At 37.9% G+C, this 19,775-nt stretch overlaps 1 protein-coding gene across 1 annotated transcript; it reads left to right on the forward strand.

Moving 5' to 3' along the window:
- Window positions 1–387: 387 nt before the first annotated feature.
- Window positions 388–8,809, forward strand: LOC107873262 (hydroxyacylglutathione hydrolase cytoplasmic). Its single transcript, XM_016720032.2, has 5 exons — window positions 388–578; window positions 994–1,072; window positions 3,909–4,022; window positions 8,124–8,300; window positions 8,525–8,809. Exons 1-5 carry the CDS (start codon window positions 406–408, stop codon window positions 8,597–8,599), a joined length of 618 nt encoding a protein of 205 aa, XP_016575518.2. The 5' UTR covers window positions 388–405; the 3' UTR covers window positions 8,600–8,809.
- The last annotated feature ends 10,966 nt before the right edge of the window (window positions 8,810–19,775 follow it).

Here is a 19,775-nt window from a genome sequence, read left to right on the forward strand (position 1 = left end):
TGCCTCCCACTAGCAACAGGTACTAGGTAAATCTATCCACCAAGGCTAGGATAGATGGGACGAAATCACCTAGTGTGTTTTTTCTCCGTTGGGAATTGAACTTGAGACCTCCTGGTTTTACCCACTTCATTGACCACTAGGCCACACCCTTCGCTGCAACTAATTCTTTTCTAATGGTTTGTCATTTACATTGTTTTCTCCTTCTTCTTTCCATTTGTTTTCTGGATGTTATTTAGTTTACATGTATTCCAAGAGGGGTAAATAATTCACACACCATGGAAACACATGTTTTAGGACAAACAAATCAACTGTAGGATATCTTAATTTTATTTGTCTGCATATGCTGTAAACATCTATGAAGATATATCCGTTGGTTCTGCATTTATCTGGTCCTGATGAACACCAATGCATTTCAGGGATCATGCTGGAGGGAATGATAAAATAAAGCAGCTTGTTCCTGGAATAAAAATTTATGGTGGATCAGTTGATAATGTGAGCGGTTGTACAGATAAAGTTGAAAATGGTGACAGGGTATCCCTTGGTGCTGAAATCAGCATATTATCTCTTCACACACCAGCGTAAGTGATTTAAAGTTCGTTTGCTTCTTCTTTCGGTTACTAATTTTTAATTTGATGTTCTTACTACTGATTTTTGCCAAGGACTCAAAACTGTTTTTTCTATTTGAGTACTCATGGTTGAAGTCCTTGCCTCCTGATACTAATGGAAAAAAGGCTATACCCATTTTGGAAAAATCTCTTGGATAGCAGTAGGCTCGATGGATCTTATGGAACATGATGTGCTTCCGATGCCAATAAAAAGTAATCCATCCAATAGCATTTAACATTCAAAAAACTGCCAAATAAATTGCATCATTCCATTGTAATCTCTGATATGTTGGAACATAATAGAGACTCATATAGGGAATAGTTTCTCATGTCGTTCTCCTACACGATTATTTCTCACAAAACTTAATTGTTTTTCCTTTCCTCTCAGCCACACAAAAGGTCATATAAGCTACTATGTAACCGACAAAGAGGGAGAGGATCCTGCTGTTTTTACTGGGGATACATTGGTGAGTGGAAGTTTCTACCTCTAAATCTTCTAGGAGTGTAGAACTTAATTAATAGTTGGTTCCTGTACAGGGTGTGTCTTGCTTTGTGTCGGGTGAAGCTTTCTACTTTAAGAGTTTGTTTAGTGGAATTATAATTTTTGTGCAACTAGCACGTACCCCTTTGTTCATTGTTTCCAGATTTTTGGTCATTCACACCTTTCTTCATTTTTACCTATATAATCGCTATCGTCATTCTGTTGCTGCTATTGGTTTATTAGTTTGTCATTCGGGAAGGGTGTGCCTTCCTGATGAAAATCTTTGCAGAAAGACATGGATAGTGGTCAATTGACAAGAAATTTCTAATCTGCCATCTTTTGTTCTAAGGAAAAAATGAAACGGGCTACGGAGAGAAAGGAACTTGAGATGCTTTGAGCTCATAGGCAGAGCCAATGAGAAAGAATATTTCAGCTGCCTTTGATTACTCCATTTTGGTGTCAAGAATATATAGAGGATGCCGACAATCTCATACTTAATTAGCTTCCTGCAGGATTAAATGGGAATCTCTATCTGCTTTTGTTGTACACACTGAAGCACCAACTTACTGCACCCAAGTTAATGAAATTTTATATTTTACTAAATATGAAATGAATGAATGAAAATGGTAAACTTTTCTGGTGCATAAACCAGAGAAGAGGCTTCTTGAACACCCTTCATATGCAGAGCTTAAAGGCACTCAGGTATTTTTCATGTTTTCCAAATAAATCAAAATCAAAGGAGTACGCGTTGAATGATAAGATGAGGTCCTCAATTCCATATGCTGGAGAATTATTTGGGCCACTGAGGAAAACACTTCCCGTTCTCTTATCGATATCCCTACTATAATTCATTTGCAATTTCATTTTCTTGTTTCTGTGTCCTCTTTGTATGCACAGTTCTAAATCTTTTGGCATCACCACCTTTCAATCACAACGCCAAATCCATCTGATTCTTCTCTCTTTTTTCTGGTAAATCTCTCTCAACTTCGAGGTATTGTAGTGTAGATAACACAAGAATATTGAATTCAAACTCCTTAAGTGGGTTCTATAAATCCAAGATTTGGAAGGATAGTGATGGGTTGAACCCCATCTGGCTTACCGTCTACTTCTTCCAGCTTGCTCTGTTCTATCTTGCAACATAGGTTTATGAATTTGATAAGGTTTTATTTTGGGAGAAGATGATGGGCACTCTAACCACACCATGCAAGTTTTGCTAAATGTGGAATGCAAAGCAACAACAACAGACCTAGTGTATTCCCACAAAGTGGAGTCTGGGAAGGGTTAAAATGTACGCAGTCCATACCACTACCTCAGAGGAAGTAGAGAGGCTGTTTTCGATAGACCCCCGGCTCAAGATAGAGAATAGTATACCAAGGTCGTAATGAAACATGAAACAAGATGGATAGCATAACAAAAATAAGAGATAAGAAACAATAACAATTTATATCAGAGAAATAGGAAATAATAGGAAATAAGAGAAATACGAACAATACTAAATATGAAAAGAAAAACGGATACCCCTGTAGTGGTAACATACGCTCACAGACCTAAGACACCCACCACACCCAATCTCTCCTAACACCTAGCCACAACCCACATACTCACACTAGCCTTCTACCCTAATCCGCTACCTCCACACCTTCCTGTCTAGGGTCATGTCCTCAGTAAGCTGTAGCAACTCCATGTCATGCCTAATCACCTCCCTCCAGTATTTATTTGGCCTACCTCTACTCCTCCTGAAGCCATCCAAAGCTAGTCTCTCACACCTCTGAACTGTGGCCTCCTCATCACATGCCTAAACCATCTCAACCTTCCTTCTCGCATCTTGTCCTCCACCGAAGCCACTCCCACCTTCTGCTGGATAATCTCATTCCTAACTCTATCCCCTCTAGTAAGGTCGCACATCCAACGCAACATTCTCAATTCCGCCACCTTCAATCTTTGAATATGGGAGTTCTTGATTGTCCAACACTCCGCTCCATACAGGATGGCTGGATGGACTGGCACCTTCTTATCGCACAACACTCCTGAGGCGAGTCTCCACTTCATCCAACCTGCATCAATACGTTTAGAGACATCCTCATCAATCTCGCCATTTCCTTGAATCATAGACCCAAGATACTTAAAACTATCCTTCTTACAAACATCCTGAGAGTCCAACCTCACCACCACACCGTCCTCCTGACTCGAGTCACTAAACTTGCATTTCAAATATTCCGTTTTGGACCTACTCAACCTGAACCCCTTAAATTCAAGGGTCTGCCTCCAAACCTCCAGTTTCTCATTCACACCCCCCTGCATCTCATCAATCAGCACTACATCATCCGCAAATAACATACACCACGGCGCCTCGCCTTGAATACTCCACATTAACATGTCTATCACCAACGCAAAAAGGAACGGGCTAAGAGTCGATCCCTGATGCAAACCTGTCTCGACCGGAAAATGCCCTGAGTCTCCTCCCACCGTCTTCACCCGAGTCTTTCCTCCATCGTACATGTCCTTAATAGCTCTGATGTACGCCACCGGAACTCCTCTTACCTCTAAGCATCTCTAAAGAACCTCCCTAGGGACTTTGTCATACGCCTTCTCCAGATCGAACACCATGTGCAAATCCCTCTTTCTTTCCCTATACTACTCCACCAATCTTCTCACCAGGTGGATTGCCTTTGTCGTCGAGCGACCAGGCATAAAACCAAATTGATTCTCCGAAATGGACAATGCAAGCAGGAGGAGCTATTCTCTTTAAAAAAAATGTATTATTATACTGATGGATGGTCAAAATAGTTTTCTTTTAACATTTCCATCTCTTTGGCTTGTAGTTTATTGCTGGTTGCGGCAAGTTTTTTGAAGGCACTGCAGAACAAATGTATCAATCACTGTGTGTGACACTAGGTTCTTTGCCAAAGCCAACTCGGGTATATTGTGGTCATGAGGTAATGTATTCATGCTCTTGTAATTTTCTTAAAGAAAAGAATTATCCCGTCTCATCATATAGTTTCTCAGATCTGCTTCTAGATTTTGTGCATCAACAGTTGACTCTCTAATGTGCCACATTTGTACAACTTTCAGTAGGACCACTAGAGAAAGTTTAATACACTTGATAACAGAGTAAAAAAAGTGAGCAGAATATGTGGTTAAATTGCCTTTTCTTTGTCCATTAGTCAAGGACTAGAGTAACTTTAGCCTCCCCAGTTCTAGTTTATCTTTATATCACAGAAACAATTTCTCGTTTTTATTGATCAAAAGAATTTCTCCTTTAATTTTCCTCCTCTTTAGAGTTCATGTACCAGGTATGAAGGTTTATTTGCATTCAGTATTATGAACACTTTAGTTGAAAAGAACGACAAATAAAAATTTAAATATTTTCCACCTCGCATGTACTTGCTCACATGCAAAAAGCTCTCTCTAAATGTGCATACAGTATATCACATGTATTTGACCTGGGCAAGTATTCTAAGATTTTTCTTGTGAAAAGATGTCATCAACTGTACGACACTGCTGCATTTCAAATGTGCAGTACTTTTGATTCCAATACTGATAAGGTTGCATATGTATGATGCTCCTGGTGTCTGCTCTACATCAGAATTGTTCTGTCTTTAGATTTTTGAATCTATTTCTTCCAGTGAGATCAGTTGAACTTCAGGAAGACTTAAACCCCTCCCCTTCTCCCCCCCTCCCTCCCTCCCCCACCCCAAAAAAAAAAGGAAAAAGGAGAAATATTATCTCTTAGCCGCTCCGGCTTATTCTCCATCATCCCCTCTCTAATTATTCTGCCTCTCCCATCAGTACAAATTCATTGTGATGTCAGAGGCGAATCTTACAATAAACCCTTGAGGTTCAGCCCTTTCTCGAACCCTGCACATAGCAGGAGCTTTAGTGCACCGGACTGCCTTTTTTTTCTTAGTTAGAGGCGAATCGAGGATTTCAAGATGACGGGTGCACCATCGCTTTTTAACATAAGATATAAACTTATATGATAATGACTTGGTGAACAAACGATAAATTAATTACATTATCACAAAAAATATCATCAGTTTACGTGTCTTTTGGCTATTGTCTGCATATTCTGCTTTAGATTTTTTAAAACGGGAAAGGGTCAAAATTACCCTTGAGCTATTTGATTTGGACCACATATACCCTGTATTTCATTTTGGCAGCAAAATTGTCCCTGCGGTTAGCACAAGGGACCACAAATGCCCTCTTATTTAACAATCATTATTTTCTATTGACATGGCACCCCATGTGGCAATCCAACTAGGATATACCACTACACCTTGGCAATAAAAATCCTCTAGGATGTCCAACTAGGATCCATCCTCTACAACCCCAATCCAGAGTTCCAAAGTTGGGGTTTCCATTGCATACCCTTCTTGTCACCTATATCCTCTAATGCTTCAATTGCAGTGGGTCCTTCCAGCTAAATTAACATTGCAGCCTTACCTAGGTCACAAATGCAATTAGCTGTAATATCGGTAAGGACCTTATTAGCTGGTTCATTGAAACCTTCAAATCCAATATTTTCACATTGGGATTCTCCATATTTAGTCTCTTTAAGTGGTGGTTTCATAGTTATAAGAATTATGTTGATATTAATAATGTGGAAATTTATCTATGAGACAAAAAAGGAGGTGAAAAGAAGTTGAATAAATCAAGTACTACAATATTTTAAACTTGAGTGGTTACTTGTACAAGAACACAGAAAAATGGCATTCTACAACATTTGCCACACTTCGTCTTCCAATACCATCAAAGCATTACACTCCCATTTCTGAATTTCAGTTCGCAATGAAAACCCATCTCTCACATTCCCCAAATTTGGTGCTCTGAATTGGGGGTGTAGAGGATGGATCCTAGTTGGACATCCTAGTGGATTTTTATTGCCAAGGTGGAGTGGTATATCCTAGTTGGATTGCCTCATGGGGTGCCATGTCATTAGAAAACAATGGTTGTTAAATAGGAGGGCATTTGTGGCTCCTCGTGCTAACGGAAGGGATAGTTTTGCTACCAAAATGAAACAGAGGGTATATATGGTCCAAATCAAGTAGTTCGAGAGTAATTTTGACCTTTTTCCGTTTTTTAAAAAACGAAAGGGGCAGCTTTATAAGGAAGCTTGCTTTAGAAAAAAAATTAGAAGATGAACAAATGACAGTAAGTGGAATTTGATCCCTCGACTTGAAGGAGTTAATACGGACTCTCAACCAGTGCACCACTTAATTTCTTTTTATCATGGGTTCCTTCAGATAATATGAAATATGTTATTTTTGATAACCCATATGAAATACTCCCTTCGTTTCGGAATAAGTGAATTGTTGGGGTTTTTATTGGTATTTCAAAATAAGTGAATCATTAATTTTTTTTTTCCAAATTTATCCTTATGATTTGACAACCAATTAACTTTTGAAAAGGTATTACAAGGTTAGTTTTTCTTTTTTTTGGGGTAAAAATGAAAAGTTATGTTAAATTTATGTCTTTAATGCTTTTTCCTTAATCCGTGTGCCAAAATTCAACAATTCATTTATTATGAAATGGAGGGAGTATGTTTTAAGAAGTATACAAATAATATAGAGAGTTTAGTCAGGTGACCACAGGTCCACAGGGGTTCATATGACCGTTCTTTACACCAAAATTTGCCACTGGTGATAGTGGTCTCTCCGTCACATACTTCAACTAAATGTAACTCCTAAGAAGGTGATTTGAACATACATACATAAATGTTATCCATCATGGAAACTAAACTTCTTGTGCACAAATAATTTTTGAATGCATTACTGTACGCCTATGTCTCATTAGGCTGATGTGGTTGTAAAGCTTGATACTCAAGCCATCCAGAAGAGAGATAGTTTCAAGTATCTTGGGTCTATGATTCAAGGTAATAGAGAGAGTGGCGAGGATGTCACTCACCGGATTGGGGTAGGGTGGATGAAATAGAGGCTCGTGTCTGGAATCTTGTGTCACAAGAAGGTGCCTCCTAAAATCTAAGGCAAGTTCTGCAAAGTGGTGGTTAGACCGACTATGTTGTATGTGGCGGAGTGTTGGCCAATCAAGAAATCTCACATCCAAAAGATTTAGGTGGTGGAGATTAGAATGCTATGGTGGATATGTGGGTGTATAAGGAAGGATATGATTAGAAATGGGGTTATTTGAGATAAGGTGGGAGTATCGTCGGTTGAAGCCAAGACGTGGGAAGTGAGGTTAAGATGGTTTGGGCATGTGATAAGGAGGGGCATGGATGCCCCAATGTAAAGGTGTGAGAGACTGAGAGGTTGGCTAGGGATGGCTTCAGGCAAGGTGGCGGTGGACTGAAGAAATATTAGAGAGAGGTGATTATACATGACATGGAGCAGCTTTTGATCATCTAGGACATGACTCTAGATAGAAAGGTGTGGAGGAGGCGGATTAGGGTAGAAGGATAGTAGATAGGATGTGTCATTGTTAGTAGCTATGTTGCTCAGACTCTTCAAAAATGTCGACGGGTGCATGTCGGATCCTCCAAAAATAGTGTATTTTTGAAGGATCCAACACGGGTGTGGCACCATTTTTGGAGAGTCCGAGCAACTTAGGTTAATAGTAGGAGGACTTTGTTTTGTTATTCGTGCTTGTAGCTATAGTATTAGTATTACTTCAAAGTGTGTCATTATTTGTTGTATTACTTGGTGAGGCTTGTTTATGTTATTATTGGGTGTAGTTATTCATATTGCTTCTTGTCCTTTTACTATTTCTTTTCTAGATTGTTGTATCTTGAGCCGGGGGTCTACCGGAAATAGTTTCTCTACCTCACATCTGAGGCAGTGGTATGGACTGCGTACACTTACCCTCCCCAGACCTCACTTGGTAGGAATATACTGGGTATGTTGTTGTTTTACTGTACGCCTCTCATATTAAGTACTCGTTCATGTGGAATGCAGTACACCTCTCATATTGAAGTCCTCGTTCATGTGGTGTTAGCAATTTCTCTAACATGATGTCTCATTCTGGGTTTTAGCAGCAAGTCTATCCTCTGTAAGAAAATTCTAATGTTGTTAAATGATTTGCAGTACACGGTAAAAAATTTGCAGTTTGCATTAACAGTTGAACCTGGCAATGCCAAAATTGCACAAAAGTTGGCATGGGCTGAGCATCAGAGAAGAGTAGGCCATCCAACTATTCCATCAACCATTCAGGAAGAATTTGAGAGTAACCCATTCATGCGGGTTGATCTTCCAGAGGTTCAGGTAAACATTAGTTCTTTAATACCTTTTTATTGCATGGTGGAAGGGAAGAAATACTTCTGATAAATTAGCTTAGAGTCAGGACAACAAAGAGTATGATTTAGTGGTTAATGTAGCGGGACAAACCACAGGAGACTGGGTCTCAACAGGGAAAAAATTTCCAGGTGCTGCTTTTCTCCATGTGCCACAAAGCCTTTATTAACAGGGATTTTTTGCTTGATAAACAGGAGAAAGTGGGGTGCAAGTCTCCTGTTGAAGCCTTGCGTGAAATCAGGCTGCGAAAGGATAATTGGAAGGGCTGAACGATATCATGAGTCCAAGTATAATGTAATTAATGGTTCATGTTTGTGCATCTAATAAGGTGGAACTGTCAACCGACAAGTTAAATTAAACGTGTTGGAAGTGTGCATTTTCAATGTTTTGTCTTCAGCATCATAATTCTGACATTTACTTGGAATTTCAGCAGGAAAAAAAAAGAGATTTAATTGGAATGTATCTGTGTATTGAGAGCATTCATGGCTACTCTTGGCTTAGATTCAAATCCTGGTTAGTTTTAGGTGTAATGGATGTATAACATAAGTGGGTCAAACGCTCTCTAGAATTACTCTCGATTCCTCTTTATTTTTTCTTCCTTTTTTTAAAAGAAAAAAAAAATGGGGGAAGGGGAAGGGGAAACGGGGAGAGGGAATTACTAGGTAAGGATTGATCCCTCACCAAGGTGCGAGTTTCAGTAGCCGCTACTAAGATTCTCCTCTTCAGTTTTCCAATATGTCAACAATAGAAATTAATGGCAAGCCACCAGACCCACCTCTTACCCAACCCACCCAAACATAGGTCGCAACTGCAGCTTCACCAGCAAATCCGACCATTGCAGACCTAGAAAAATTAGAAGCTACTGCTAATGGTGACGACAACACCCATTCTGAACCATTAGCTGAACAAAATCCTATTACAGAGCAACCAAATCCCAATGGAAACATGCATGATAGACAACCTGGAAGAACTATAGATATGTCTGAACTTTGCGCAGTTTGGATTTGGGGATGTTTTTTCTGTGGCTTGACTTTGATTATCTTGGTCCGTGTAATCACAGCTTCATTGAATTCTGTCCAACTGGTGATACGTGGGTGCTTCCCGTTCGTAGCACCAGAGGCTGGAAAAAGAATATCCAAAAGCCTCCGGCGCCAAATCCGATGTCTTGACCTTCTATATAGATAGAGCATCCAACTTGTGTGGGTTTGGGTTAGGCATTATCTTAAAGACGCCTTTGGAGGAAGTCCTCGTACATGCTATAAAATTGTGCACGTAACTAACAATGATAAGAAGTCTGACACATTGATTGCAAGTTTTGGACTTAGCCGGAAACCTAGGAGTAGAAATCCTCGCAAGATGTGACTCTCCTGTCGTGAACCAAATCAATGAAGCGTGCAAAGTCAAAAGGCAAAAGAAATGAAAAAGATACATGGACAAGACATTATCGTCCTAAATCATTTAAGGCAACGAGCGGTGACCCATATACAATAAATGCAAAACGCAGAAGTAGACGCCTTAGCCAACTTGGTGACTTCGTTGGACACAGGAGAAAATAACTAAGAGAATGTGGTTCAATTAACCAACTCTGCCTTCAACATCAGCCATGACGAGGTAAAATGTAAAGGCTTTACATGGGACTGGATGAACCAGTACACTGAGTACCTAAAAGAAGGGAAGTCGATGGATGACACAAAAGAGTCACGACCATTCACACCAAAGTTTGCACGATATTATTTGCTCGATGAACAACTATAGTGAAGATCTTTCACCGGTACCATAGTCAGATGCTTAAGGTCAGGGAGAATAGTTAGATGGAGAAGAAAGTACACGAAAGCCTACTATAATCACACGAAAGTTGAGCTTGTCATCTAGAAACCGGTCAAGGTCGGCTACTACTAGTCGAAAATGGAGCAGGATGCGAAAGTGTTCATTTAAAATGTGATAAATACCAATGTCACATGTTTATGACCCATCAATCGGTAGAATCACTGCACCTCGTGGCCTCACTATCACGACCAAATCACAACATCTTATTGACACCTACCCGAACGCCCATGATTTGTTAGCCAAATCTACTAAACAAAAAATGAAATAATAAGCGGAAATGAAGCATTTAAGTACCCATAATTGCAACAGCAACATCCCAGTGTAATCCCAACAAGTGCGGTTTGGGGAGGGTAAAATGTAAACGGACCTTACCGCTACCTCGTAGAGGTAGAGATGCTATTTTCGATAGACCTTCAGTTGGTACCTACCAATACTCATAATCACAACTCACAAGTGGAAGTAAGTAACAATAGTCTACCCAAAATATAAAAGTCAATAGTACAAGCTTCTATGAATATTAAATACAACTAAGGGTCAAGTATCTCAACATAAGGAAACAACACAAAGAAGATATTCGATAAGCCATGGAATTCACCAACAGCTATATCAGAATCTCCTAGTGAAAGTATCGAACAATGCTACTTAATCAATGTTGGGAACACAGGGCTTGGTACTTGCACACAAGGTGCAAGAAATAAGCAAGCATGGGTACTAATATATATGACTTAGAAACATTGTTGACTGATCCTAATTCAATGCGACGGTGAGAACACGCAATTTACAACTATTTGACACTTTTCACATACACCTGTCAAATTCAGGAAAGTCACATCTAGTCTAATATTCAATAACAACAAGAAGAACGATGTAACTCAATTCAAAAAATTACCATAGCTTTCAAATCAGAATAAGTAGCAAACCACTTAATGACTTTTCTTATCAAGTATCAGTACAAGTCAAGAAAATGCTGATGATGCATGTACATGTTCCTGACCAAAAATTATGTACACAACCGTTGTCCTTTATAACTAGTTGAGACCCATGGGTACTAGCGAGGTTCATATACCTGTCTGGAATATTTTTTTTTTATCGAACATGCAAATTGGTATTTACCCTCGATATCATGAATAAGTAAATCATCTGAAACAATATCGCATTAGGTATGCAAGTCTTTTCCTAACATTCATATAAAGATGTCTCGTCCATAAGTCCACAAAATGCGTATGAATAAGCATGCATGATTACAACAATAAAGAAATCCAGATGTTACAGTTATGTAAAACAATACCATAGTCAACTCATCACCAGCTAGAAGACCCAACATTAATATTTTTTTCTCGATATATCCGAGTCATGTTCATAAGAAGGAGCAAAAATCATTAATTAGCATGTTTGATAGTCATTTCCATTGACATTTCCAAATAATCAAGCTAGCAACACTGAGAAGACAGTCTAAACAAGTCAATCGATTATTTTTAAATCTTCATAAAGCATTATGCCACATAGATGCTCGTCATCTCACCTATACAAGATAACCTTCATTTCTCAATTACTTTCTCATACAAGAAACTAGAACATAAACACTATATATCAAACACCACAGAACAACACAAATTGTACACACACTGTCTCTTAAGGGGTGTCCGGAGTAGTGACATGTGGGGGACAACAATGCTGTCCACACACCTCACGGATGGACTACACGTGCTACACAGACGAACACCTTGTGCATATCTGTCACGACCTGATGTACGAGTCATGATGGCACCTACCGATTCCCACCTATAGGTAAGCCAATACCATAATCCGGAGCTAACACAATGGGTTAATCTAGTAAGACAGGCCCAACATAGGCAAAATTTAAGAACATCAATTGAAAGCATAAAGATTCTAGATAGGATAAACAATCATACAAGATACCAATCCCCAAACCTGGTAGAGCTAAGTACAAGAGCAACTAATAGTTTCAATACAATAAGTCCTGAATAGTCAATACATCTGTCTTGAACACTAAAGACTGAATATAGAGATGGAAGTAAATCAGGTTACTTGAACTCCAAGAGCTCACCCTATCTAGGGGAATCAATCACCGCACAAATCATGATCAACAACGACGATTGTTATTCGGATCCTCATAAAAAAGGTACAAAAGTATAGTATGAGTACCAAAACAACGGGCACTCAGTAGACATCATTGATCGATTGAGCTAAATCATGATATAAGAATGAAAAAATGCAAGATAATCATAAATAAGTCAAGGTACAGAATCAAACCTGAATCATCTCCATCATCACTGTATAAAATAAGTAAGCAATTTGGAATAAAGTATAATATAAGGCATTAACACATGCCAATATCGCTATATATAACAAGCATGAAATATTGGAATCAAAATATAACATAAGGCATCAACACATACCATTATCGTCATACATCACAAGTGTTAATATCGGAATAACTATATAACATGAGGCATCAACACATGCCAATACCGTTGTGCATAAGAAATAAGCATTTCGGAATCATAAAGCAACACAAGTTCAATCACAAGAAAACACAAGTACAAAGTTGGAGCACATACACCTACTAGTACATAAAGTAAAGAACTCATCACGATATCCCGTACCATCGGAGAGAACACCCAAGAGTAATATAAAGGAAACAAATCAACAAAATATCCAAACTTCCTTATTATCCATATTTTTCCTCAATATTCATACCATAATCGTAATTGAATAATATATACCAATATACTCATAACCATAACCATACCATCACATAGGCATCTATCTCATCAATACACCCTATTCACTCATTATTAGTTAGCCAACGCTTATTACTAAACCAATTACTCACTAGTTATCATATAACCCCTAATGATTTTTTATTTATTATTCATCGCATAATCACTATTCATGGATCAACAACTAACCATTATTAACTAACTGGCCAATATCAAGCATCTAGTCAAGATTCATCACTAGACCATATTCGACAATTAACCAATATTCATTGCTAGCCATATCATAATTCTACTATTCACCATTCATCATACGACCACGAATCACCACTTCTTCACTATTCCTTTATCAACTAACATCTTTTATTACTTAGCATCATTAATCCACAAATCCTCATTTAGAAACTAATCAACATCATAAACTTAGTCATCAATAGCAACTAATTATCACCATTACTAAGTCCATTATCACTAACCACCATAATAAGTTAATCATCCCTATTAATAGCCATCAATGCCACTAGTCCTCTTTATGACTAAGGTTCACGAATCCACTAGTCACTATTAGCCACTTAAGTAATATCCATTACTAAGCATCTTTCATTCTTAAATCACCAACTATACCACTTGATACCTTAACTCATTAGAAGACTATAATCGACATCTCTATTATCAATATTTTACCCAACTACACAAGATCATAAATAACATATAATTGTCATACATAGGGCTAGCCAGGTTTAATACGGTAGATGTACATATAGGTACATCAATAATCATCCTCCGGAGTTGTCGAGCATTATCATAACATCATAGTATCCTCCAGCCTTGCCGGGTATTAATGTAACATCACAATATCCACCCGGATGCACTGAGTATCATCATATCATCACAACATTATCCTACCGCACTGGGTATCAACGTATCATCATAATACCATCCGGCCTTGCTGGGTATCAATATATCATCATAATATCCTCAAACTTTACCGGATAACAACAAATCATCATAACATCTTCCGGTCTTGCCAGGTATCAATGAATCATCATAATATCTTTGGCCTTGACGGACATCCTCATGTCTTTAATATATCCTCCGACCTTGCCAGACATCATCATATCATTAATATATCAATAAAAAAAACAAGCCCCACAAGGGCTAAATTAAATGACAATTAAAGTAAATGACAACCCCCATGAGGGCTAAAGTAAATGACAATCCCCACAAGGGCTAAAGTAAATGACAAGCCCTACGAGGGCTAAAGTAAATGACAAACCCCACGAGGGCTAAAGTAAAATATAAGTAAGGAGAATCATACCTTCATATCTCATCATTTGTCATCAAGAAAAAATTATCCATAAATATATGAATATATATAACATGAATATTACAAAGCATTAACGGAATAAACATCGTTAGTAGCATAACTTCTCATTTAGTCAATAAATATACCTTCTAGAACCCTTTGTATTATGAATTACAATACTAGCAACGAGAGGGCTTTCTATCAAACTCACTAGTTTGGTTACTAGACAAAAGCATAAAAAGGGTAATATCATAGTCCAAGTCCCTAAATAGTGGTCTAGTCAATGGTCCACATGATAACATAGTCTTGGGCTTAATTAATAGCATAATTCAATCCACACATAACATTAACGATAATTTGGTCAACAATCATAGACATCACTTCTAATGCAATCACTATAATTCATAATCTAGGCATTTAGACTGTGGGTATAACCATAAACGATATAATGAACAACGGCCTATTAGTAGCGTATTTATTGGACCACTATAAGCCTAAAGATAATTTGTCCTTAGGATGAACGATGGCTAAAGCATGACATAATATATAGCTTATTCATAGCATGGTTAATAACATCATTTATGGCATATGCCATATTATAGTTAAGGGCTCATTTAGTAACACGTCCATTAGCCCAAACAATAGTTAATTACAACAACATAATTAATAGTTTGATATAAACTTTAGACAATAAGGCATACAAAGTATAATCCCTTGGGCATTATTCTCAATGTCATTCCGCATAACGAACAAGTACCAAGAATTGTCAATACTGCCACAAAGGGGCACTTTTTAGTCAATTACTAAGCATAAGGGTTCAAGGGAACTAATCATAAGTCTTGCCTTAAGGTGGGTCAACAAGCCCACATGTAAATCCCCAAATGCATTCTAAGTTAATTCCTACCCCGGACTAGGCTATGGTATCTAAATCAACTCTTAGATATAAAGTAAGCCATCATAAGACCTAAGGTAGATATTCTACTCAAGCACTTTTACCAAGTCCAATGGAACTAAGGCAACCTTCACTACTATAAGCAACTATGGTCAACTTACTCTATGAGCAACTAGAGCAATTTACCTAATATTGAGTATTCTAAGGCATTCTCATGCTAAACATAAGTAATAAAGTCTATTCCACCTAAGTCAAAGATAAATAAGTCAAGCTTTTCAATACTAAGATTCACATAGCCTAAATGGTCCAACTAACCCAAGCCTTGTATTTCATCAATTCAATACTTAAAACCCATCCCAATCTAACAAGGTATTATAATTATATCAAAACATAGCTCAATATAACAAGGAGTAAGCCTAGCCTACCTCCAATCCAAAAAATGCTCAACAATCTGCTAAACCTTTATTTTTTCTTTCTCAGAAGCTTCTTCAAGGAGCCAAGCTATCAAAAACATATTATACACATCATTATGAGAATATCAATACCTATATTGCACCATTGTGCTTAGGGTCTAAAAATGATACCAAAACCCCTCCAAATGGGTCCCACATATAGAAAATACATTTTCGAGATTAACCCAATCTCCATACACCATTAGGGAATCATAACCCTCAAGAAACAAGTGAAAATCAAGCTTTTTTGGGCTAAAATCAAGACCTTGAGCTAGTAGGGTTTTTGGTAAAAAATTAAAGAAATTCAAGCATAAAAATGAAGGATTCATACCTTTAATCCATTGTTAATCATGAAAAATATGTTAAATAAGCCTTCAACTCACACCCAAGACTAAATTTAAAGTTAACATATCATTTTAGGGTTTCTAGGTCCCAAGGATAAGTGAAAATGGCCAAATTTGTGACCAAGGGGCCTATTTATAGTCCCTCCAGTTACGGAGGTACCGAGATCACCACCATAGGTGCCGCAATCGCCATTATGTGGGCCGCGATCTCTATGCTCCAGTGCTAACAAAGTCCAAATTTTGTTTTTGACCTCTGGAACTCATTCAAACTGTAATTTTCACAAATGAACTATGTGTCCCCACTAAATTCGATGCTACAGATATGTTTGTGAAGTCAGATTTTCTATTGAAGGTCGTTTAGATCTATTATGTCCCCCATACCTATATCTTCTGATATTTTAACTTTTTGACCAATGGGTCGAAATAGGCTTGGGTGCAATAGGACACAAACCAAGGGTCTACCAAGCCTAAGATCCACATTTTGGAGTCAGAATTCATATCCAAGATCCCTTTACTGACATTTTTGCTCGGTGTCCATTTGGAACCAATGAAGACTTCTAAATAGGAAATTAGCTCTAAAAAACAAACAAACCACCCAGTAACCAAACTATTAGTTCCAATAAATCATAAATGACTTGGTGCATCTATGGAAAAGCTCTAATGGGAAAAATAAGCAGGAATACAAAAAATGACCTGGAGGGTCATTACAACATCCACTACTAAGGAACTTTCAGCCTTGAAAGTTAAGAATGAGTGTATACTTGAAGACTCAAACATGTGAGGATACTGGGACTGCATATCGTTCTCAATCTCCTAAGTAGCCTCCTCTACTGGGCGGTACCTCAACTAAACCTTAGCAACTGGAATTCCACTAGGCGCAATTGTCTCACATTACTAGCCAAAGTGAGCACAGGTTCCTCAACAAAGGTCAAATGCTCATCCAACTGGACTAAGTCCCATCTAATCATATGAGAAGAATTGGGAATAAATTGCTGCAACATAAAGATATGGAAAACTAGATGAACAACAGCTAAATTCGGAGGTAAAACTAACTCGTAAGCTGCCTCATCAACTGAGCAGAGAATCTCAAAGGGTCCAACATATCTCAAACTGAGCTTACTCTTCCTCTCAAAACTCATCACACCCTCCATGGTTGAAACTGGAGGAATACATGATCACCAACTCCAAATCTTAAGGCACAAAATCGACAATTTGCATTGATGTTTTGCCTTCTCTGAGTAACTCTTAGTCTATCCTGAATCACCCTGACTCTATCCCATAACTCCTGAATCATATCCGCACCACGGGGGCCTAACCTCGTAAGTCTCAACCCATCTAAATGGAGAACGACCTATAATACCATACAAAACCTTAAATCAATCTGAAAAAATATAGCTACATCCTAAAACTGAGAATTTAGTTCCTTAAGCTCGAAAGGATACATATAGTAAGGTGCCATAAAAATACATCAAGTGCCAGACTCAAGGTTAATAGCAAAATCAATCTCATAGACAGAGGGAATAACAGGCAGGTCGATAGGGAACACATAAAAAAACTCATAAATAGTAAGAACAGAGTCAAGCGACAGACTCTCAACACTTGCATCACAAACATAATCGAGACAAAAATTGAACCTCTAGACATAATTTCCTAGCATGAACATACGATATAATCCTTATTGGCTCGTGACTAATTGCTCTCTACCATACAAATGAGGGGTACGTTGGGCATGACTAAGGTAACGATCTGGGCAAAATAGTCTATGACTGCACGATAATGGGATAATCAGTGCATGCCTAAAATCACAACAGAATCTACCATATCTATAATAATAAGGTCAATATAAGTATAATATCTCTAATAGTAACAACACATGATCTGAATAATCGATCCACTACTGAGAAATTACTTATGAAAGTAGACACGCATAATGGAATAGATAATAAATCAATAGACAACACAAATTGTGGTGTAAAATAAGCATATATATATATATATATAAGAATAAGTGGATCTGAGATCTAATAAACTAAGGGCCAAATGGCGGCACAACAGAATTATACATATAACTTCAGTATCCGAAGTCTAAGCCTTGGGTCTAACAAGTACAACATACAACTAACCACGCCCGCCACCTGGATAAGCACCTAACTGACCTTCTGTACTACCTGTCAGAGAATATCTTCGAGTACCCTGGAAACCACCCTTACAACTATGAGAACCACCTTTAGCTGAGGGGTAAACTACTCTAATAGGGGGATACTTTAAGCTGAAGCAATAATTGCCCTACGAAGAGCATACTCTCAAGAATAGTGACCATGGCCTCTACAATTATAACACGTTCCATAAGAAGAACCAGAACCAACAAATTTGAATGACCTAAAATGACCACCTCATCTAGACTGACCAAAAAATAAACCCCTCAAAGACTGAACACTACTTTTACTAGGGAAAATACTGGCACCAGACTAACCTCCATCAGTAGTCTAAAGAGCTTTCTAAACTGGATAACTAAGCTGACTCTAAGGTTGAAAAGATAAACGTGGAGGATACCCAACATAAGAACTACCACTTTTGAATCGAGAACCGCTATGGATCCCATCGAATCTGCCCTAAATCTAGGGCATCTCTTTAATTACCCTAGCATGATCCAAAACCTCAGTAAAATTCTTATTCACAATGGCCAAATACTTAGTTGACATGTGGAAGAAAAATCCCACCCCTCTGATAATACAACAAACTCTCTTACACTCAAAATTTATAAGAGAAGTAGCAGGTTAAGAAACCAATGGCTGAAAAGCTACCTACTGAGCAACTAATAGTGTAGGAGAATCCTTAACTTTGGGAGCCGCAGCTATAGACCCCACCCCCACCCCCATACTATTCTAATCTGTAGACTTCTCTATCAGATGACACACCATCAATCAAACCCAATATCTTAACAAAAGCATCTCCAAGAAATGAAGAGGGAACAAAACTTAGTGGATCCTAGGATAATACCTGGCCCACCAGTTACTGTAGAGAAAGAATCTAGAGCTTATGCACAGGAATAGGGTTTGGGGAAAGCGGTTGTAACACCCTGTATTTTTGGGCTAGAATTTAAACCATTATTCCTACAAGTATAAACTCAAATCTCATGATTTGTATATGAATATATATGTCATGATCATTAGCCTAGTGTGAAGAGTGATTTTAAGGTGAAAAATGTTCATAGGAAATACTTAGAGCAAAGTTGAGTTAAAAATATTTGATTCGACCAAATTTTCATATTCAATCCTATAAGTGTTAAATTTGATCGTGTATAACTTCAAGAATATATGGAATTTTTGAGCTCAAGTCCCACCAAATTATAGATAAATTTTTTCTTAATTCGATACTTGAGCAAAAAGTTATGAGCATTTTCATAAAGAACCAGTGAGGGTCCGTGATTCAGCGTGGCACAGACCTTATGCTTTGTGATTTTTAGCGTGGCATAGACCTTGTTCAAAAATGCTAAAATCCACTTTTCTCTTCAATTTTGCAAGGGTAAATTTGTTATTTACATCTTAAACTATCCTATAACTAATAGTAACGTGGTTGCAATTTAGTTTAGAGTTTATTAAGGAGATCCACAGTCTTAGAACGATAGCTTAAATCTAAAGGGAAGATGATAGAACAAGGAACCAAGTCAGGCTTTTAGATTCTAGTAGTGATGCCAGTGAGTTGTAGATCATCAGTTGGGGAGGAAGATACCAACCCATTCTTATCTCAGTGTAAATTTTTGTACTTCAGTTATCATGACATCTACTTATGATTTACAAGTCAGCTCAATGATCATAGCTCATATTCATGCACTTTCTATAAAATCATGTATGCCCCAGTTCCAGTCGAAGGAGTTCCAGTT

The sequence above is a fragment of the Capsicum annuum genome, chromosome 6 (genome assembly GCF_002878395.1).
Source record: "Capsicum annuum cultivar UCD-10X-F1 chromosome 6, UCD10Xv1.1, whole genome shotgun sequence".
NCBI lineage: Eukaryota > Viridiplantae > Streptophyta > Magnoliopsida > Solanales > Solanaceae > Capsicum > Capsicum annuum.

What these genes read in the sequence shown, in the direction of transcription:
- LOC107873262 (XM_016720032.2), top strand. Translation starts at nt 406, where the DNA reads ATGCATTTCAGGGATCATGCTGGAGGGAATGATAAAATAAAGCAGCTT. An exon ending in TTATCTCTTCACACACCAGC is followed by an intron (nt 579 to 993) that starts GTAAGTGATTTA and finishes CTTTCCTCTCAG; the next exon opens with CCACACAAAAGGTCATATAA. An exon ending in TTGATCTTCCAGAGGTTCAG is followed by an intron (nt 8,301 to 8,524) that starts GTAAACATTAGT and finishes CTTGATAAACAG; the next exon opens with GAGAAAGTGGGGTGCAAGTC.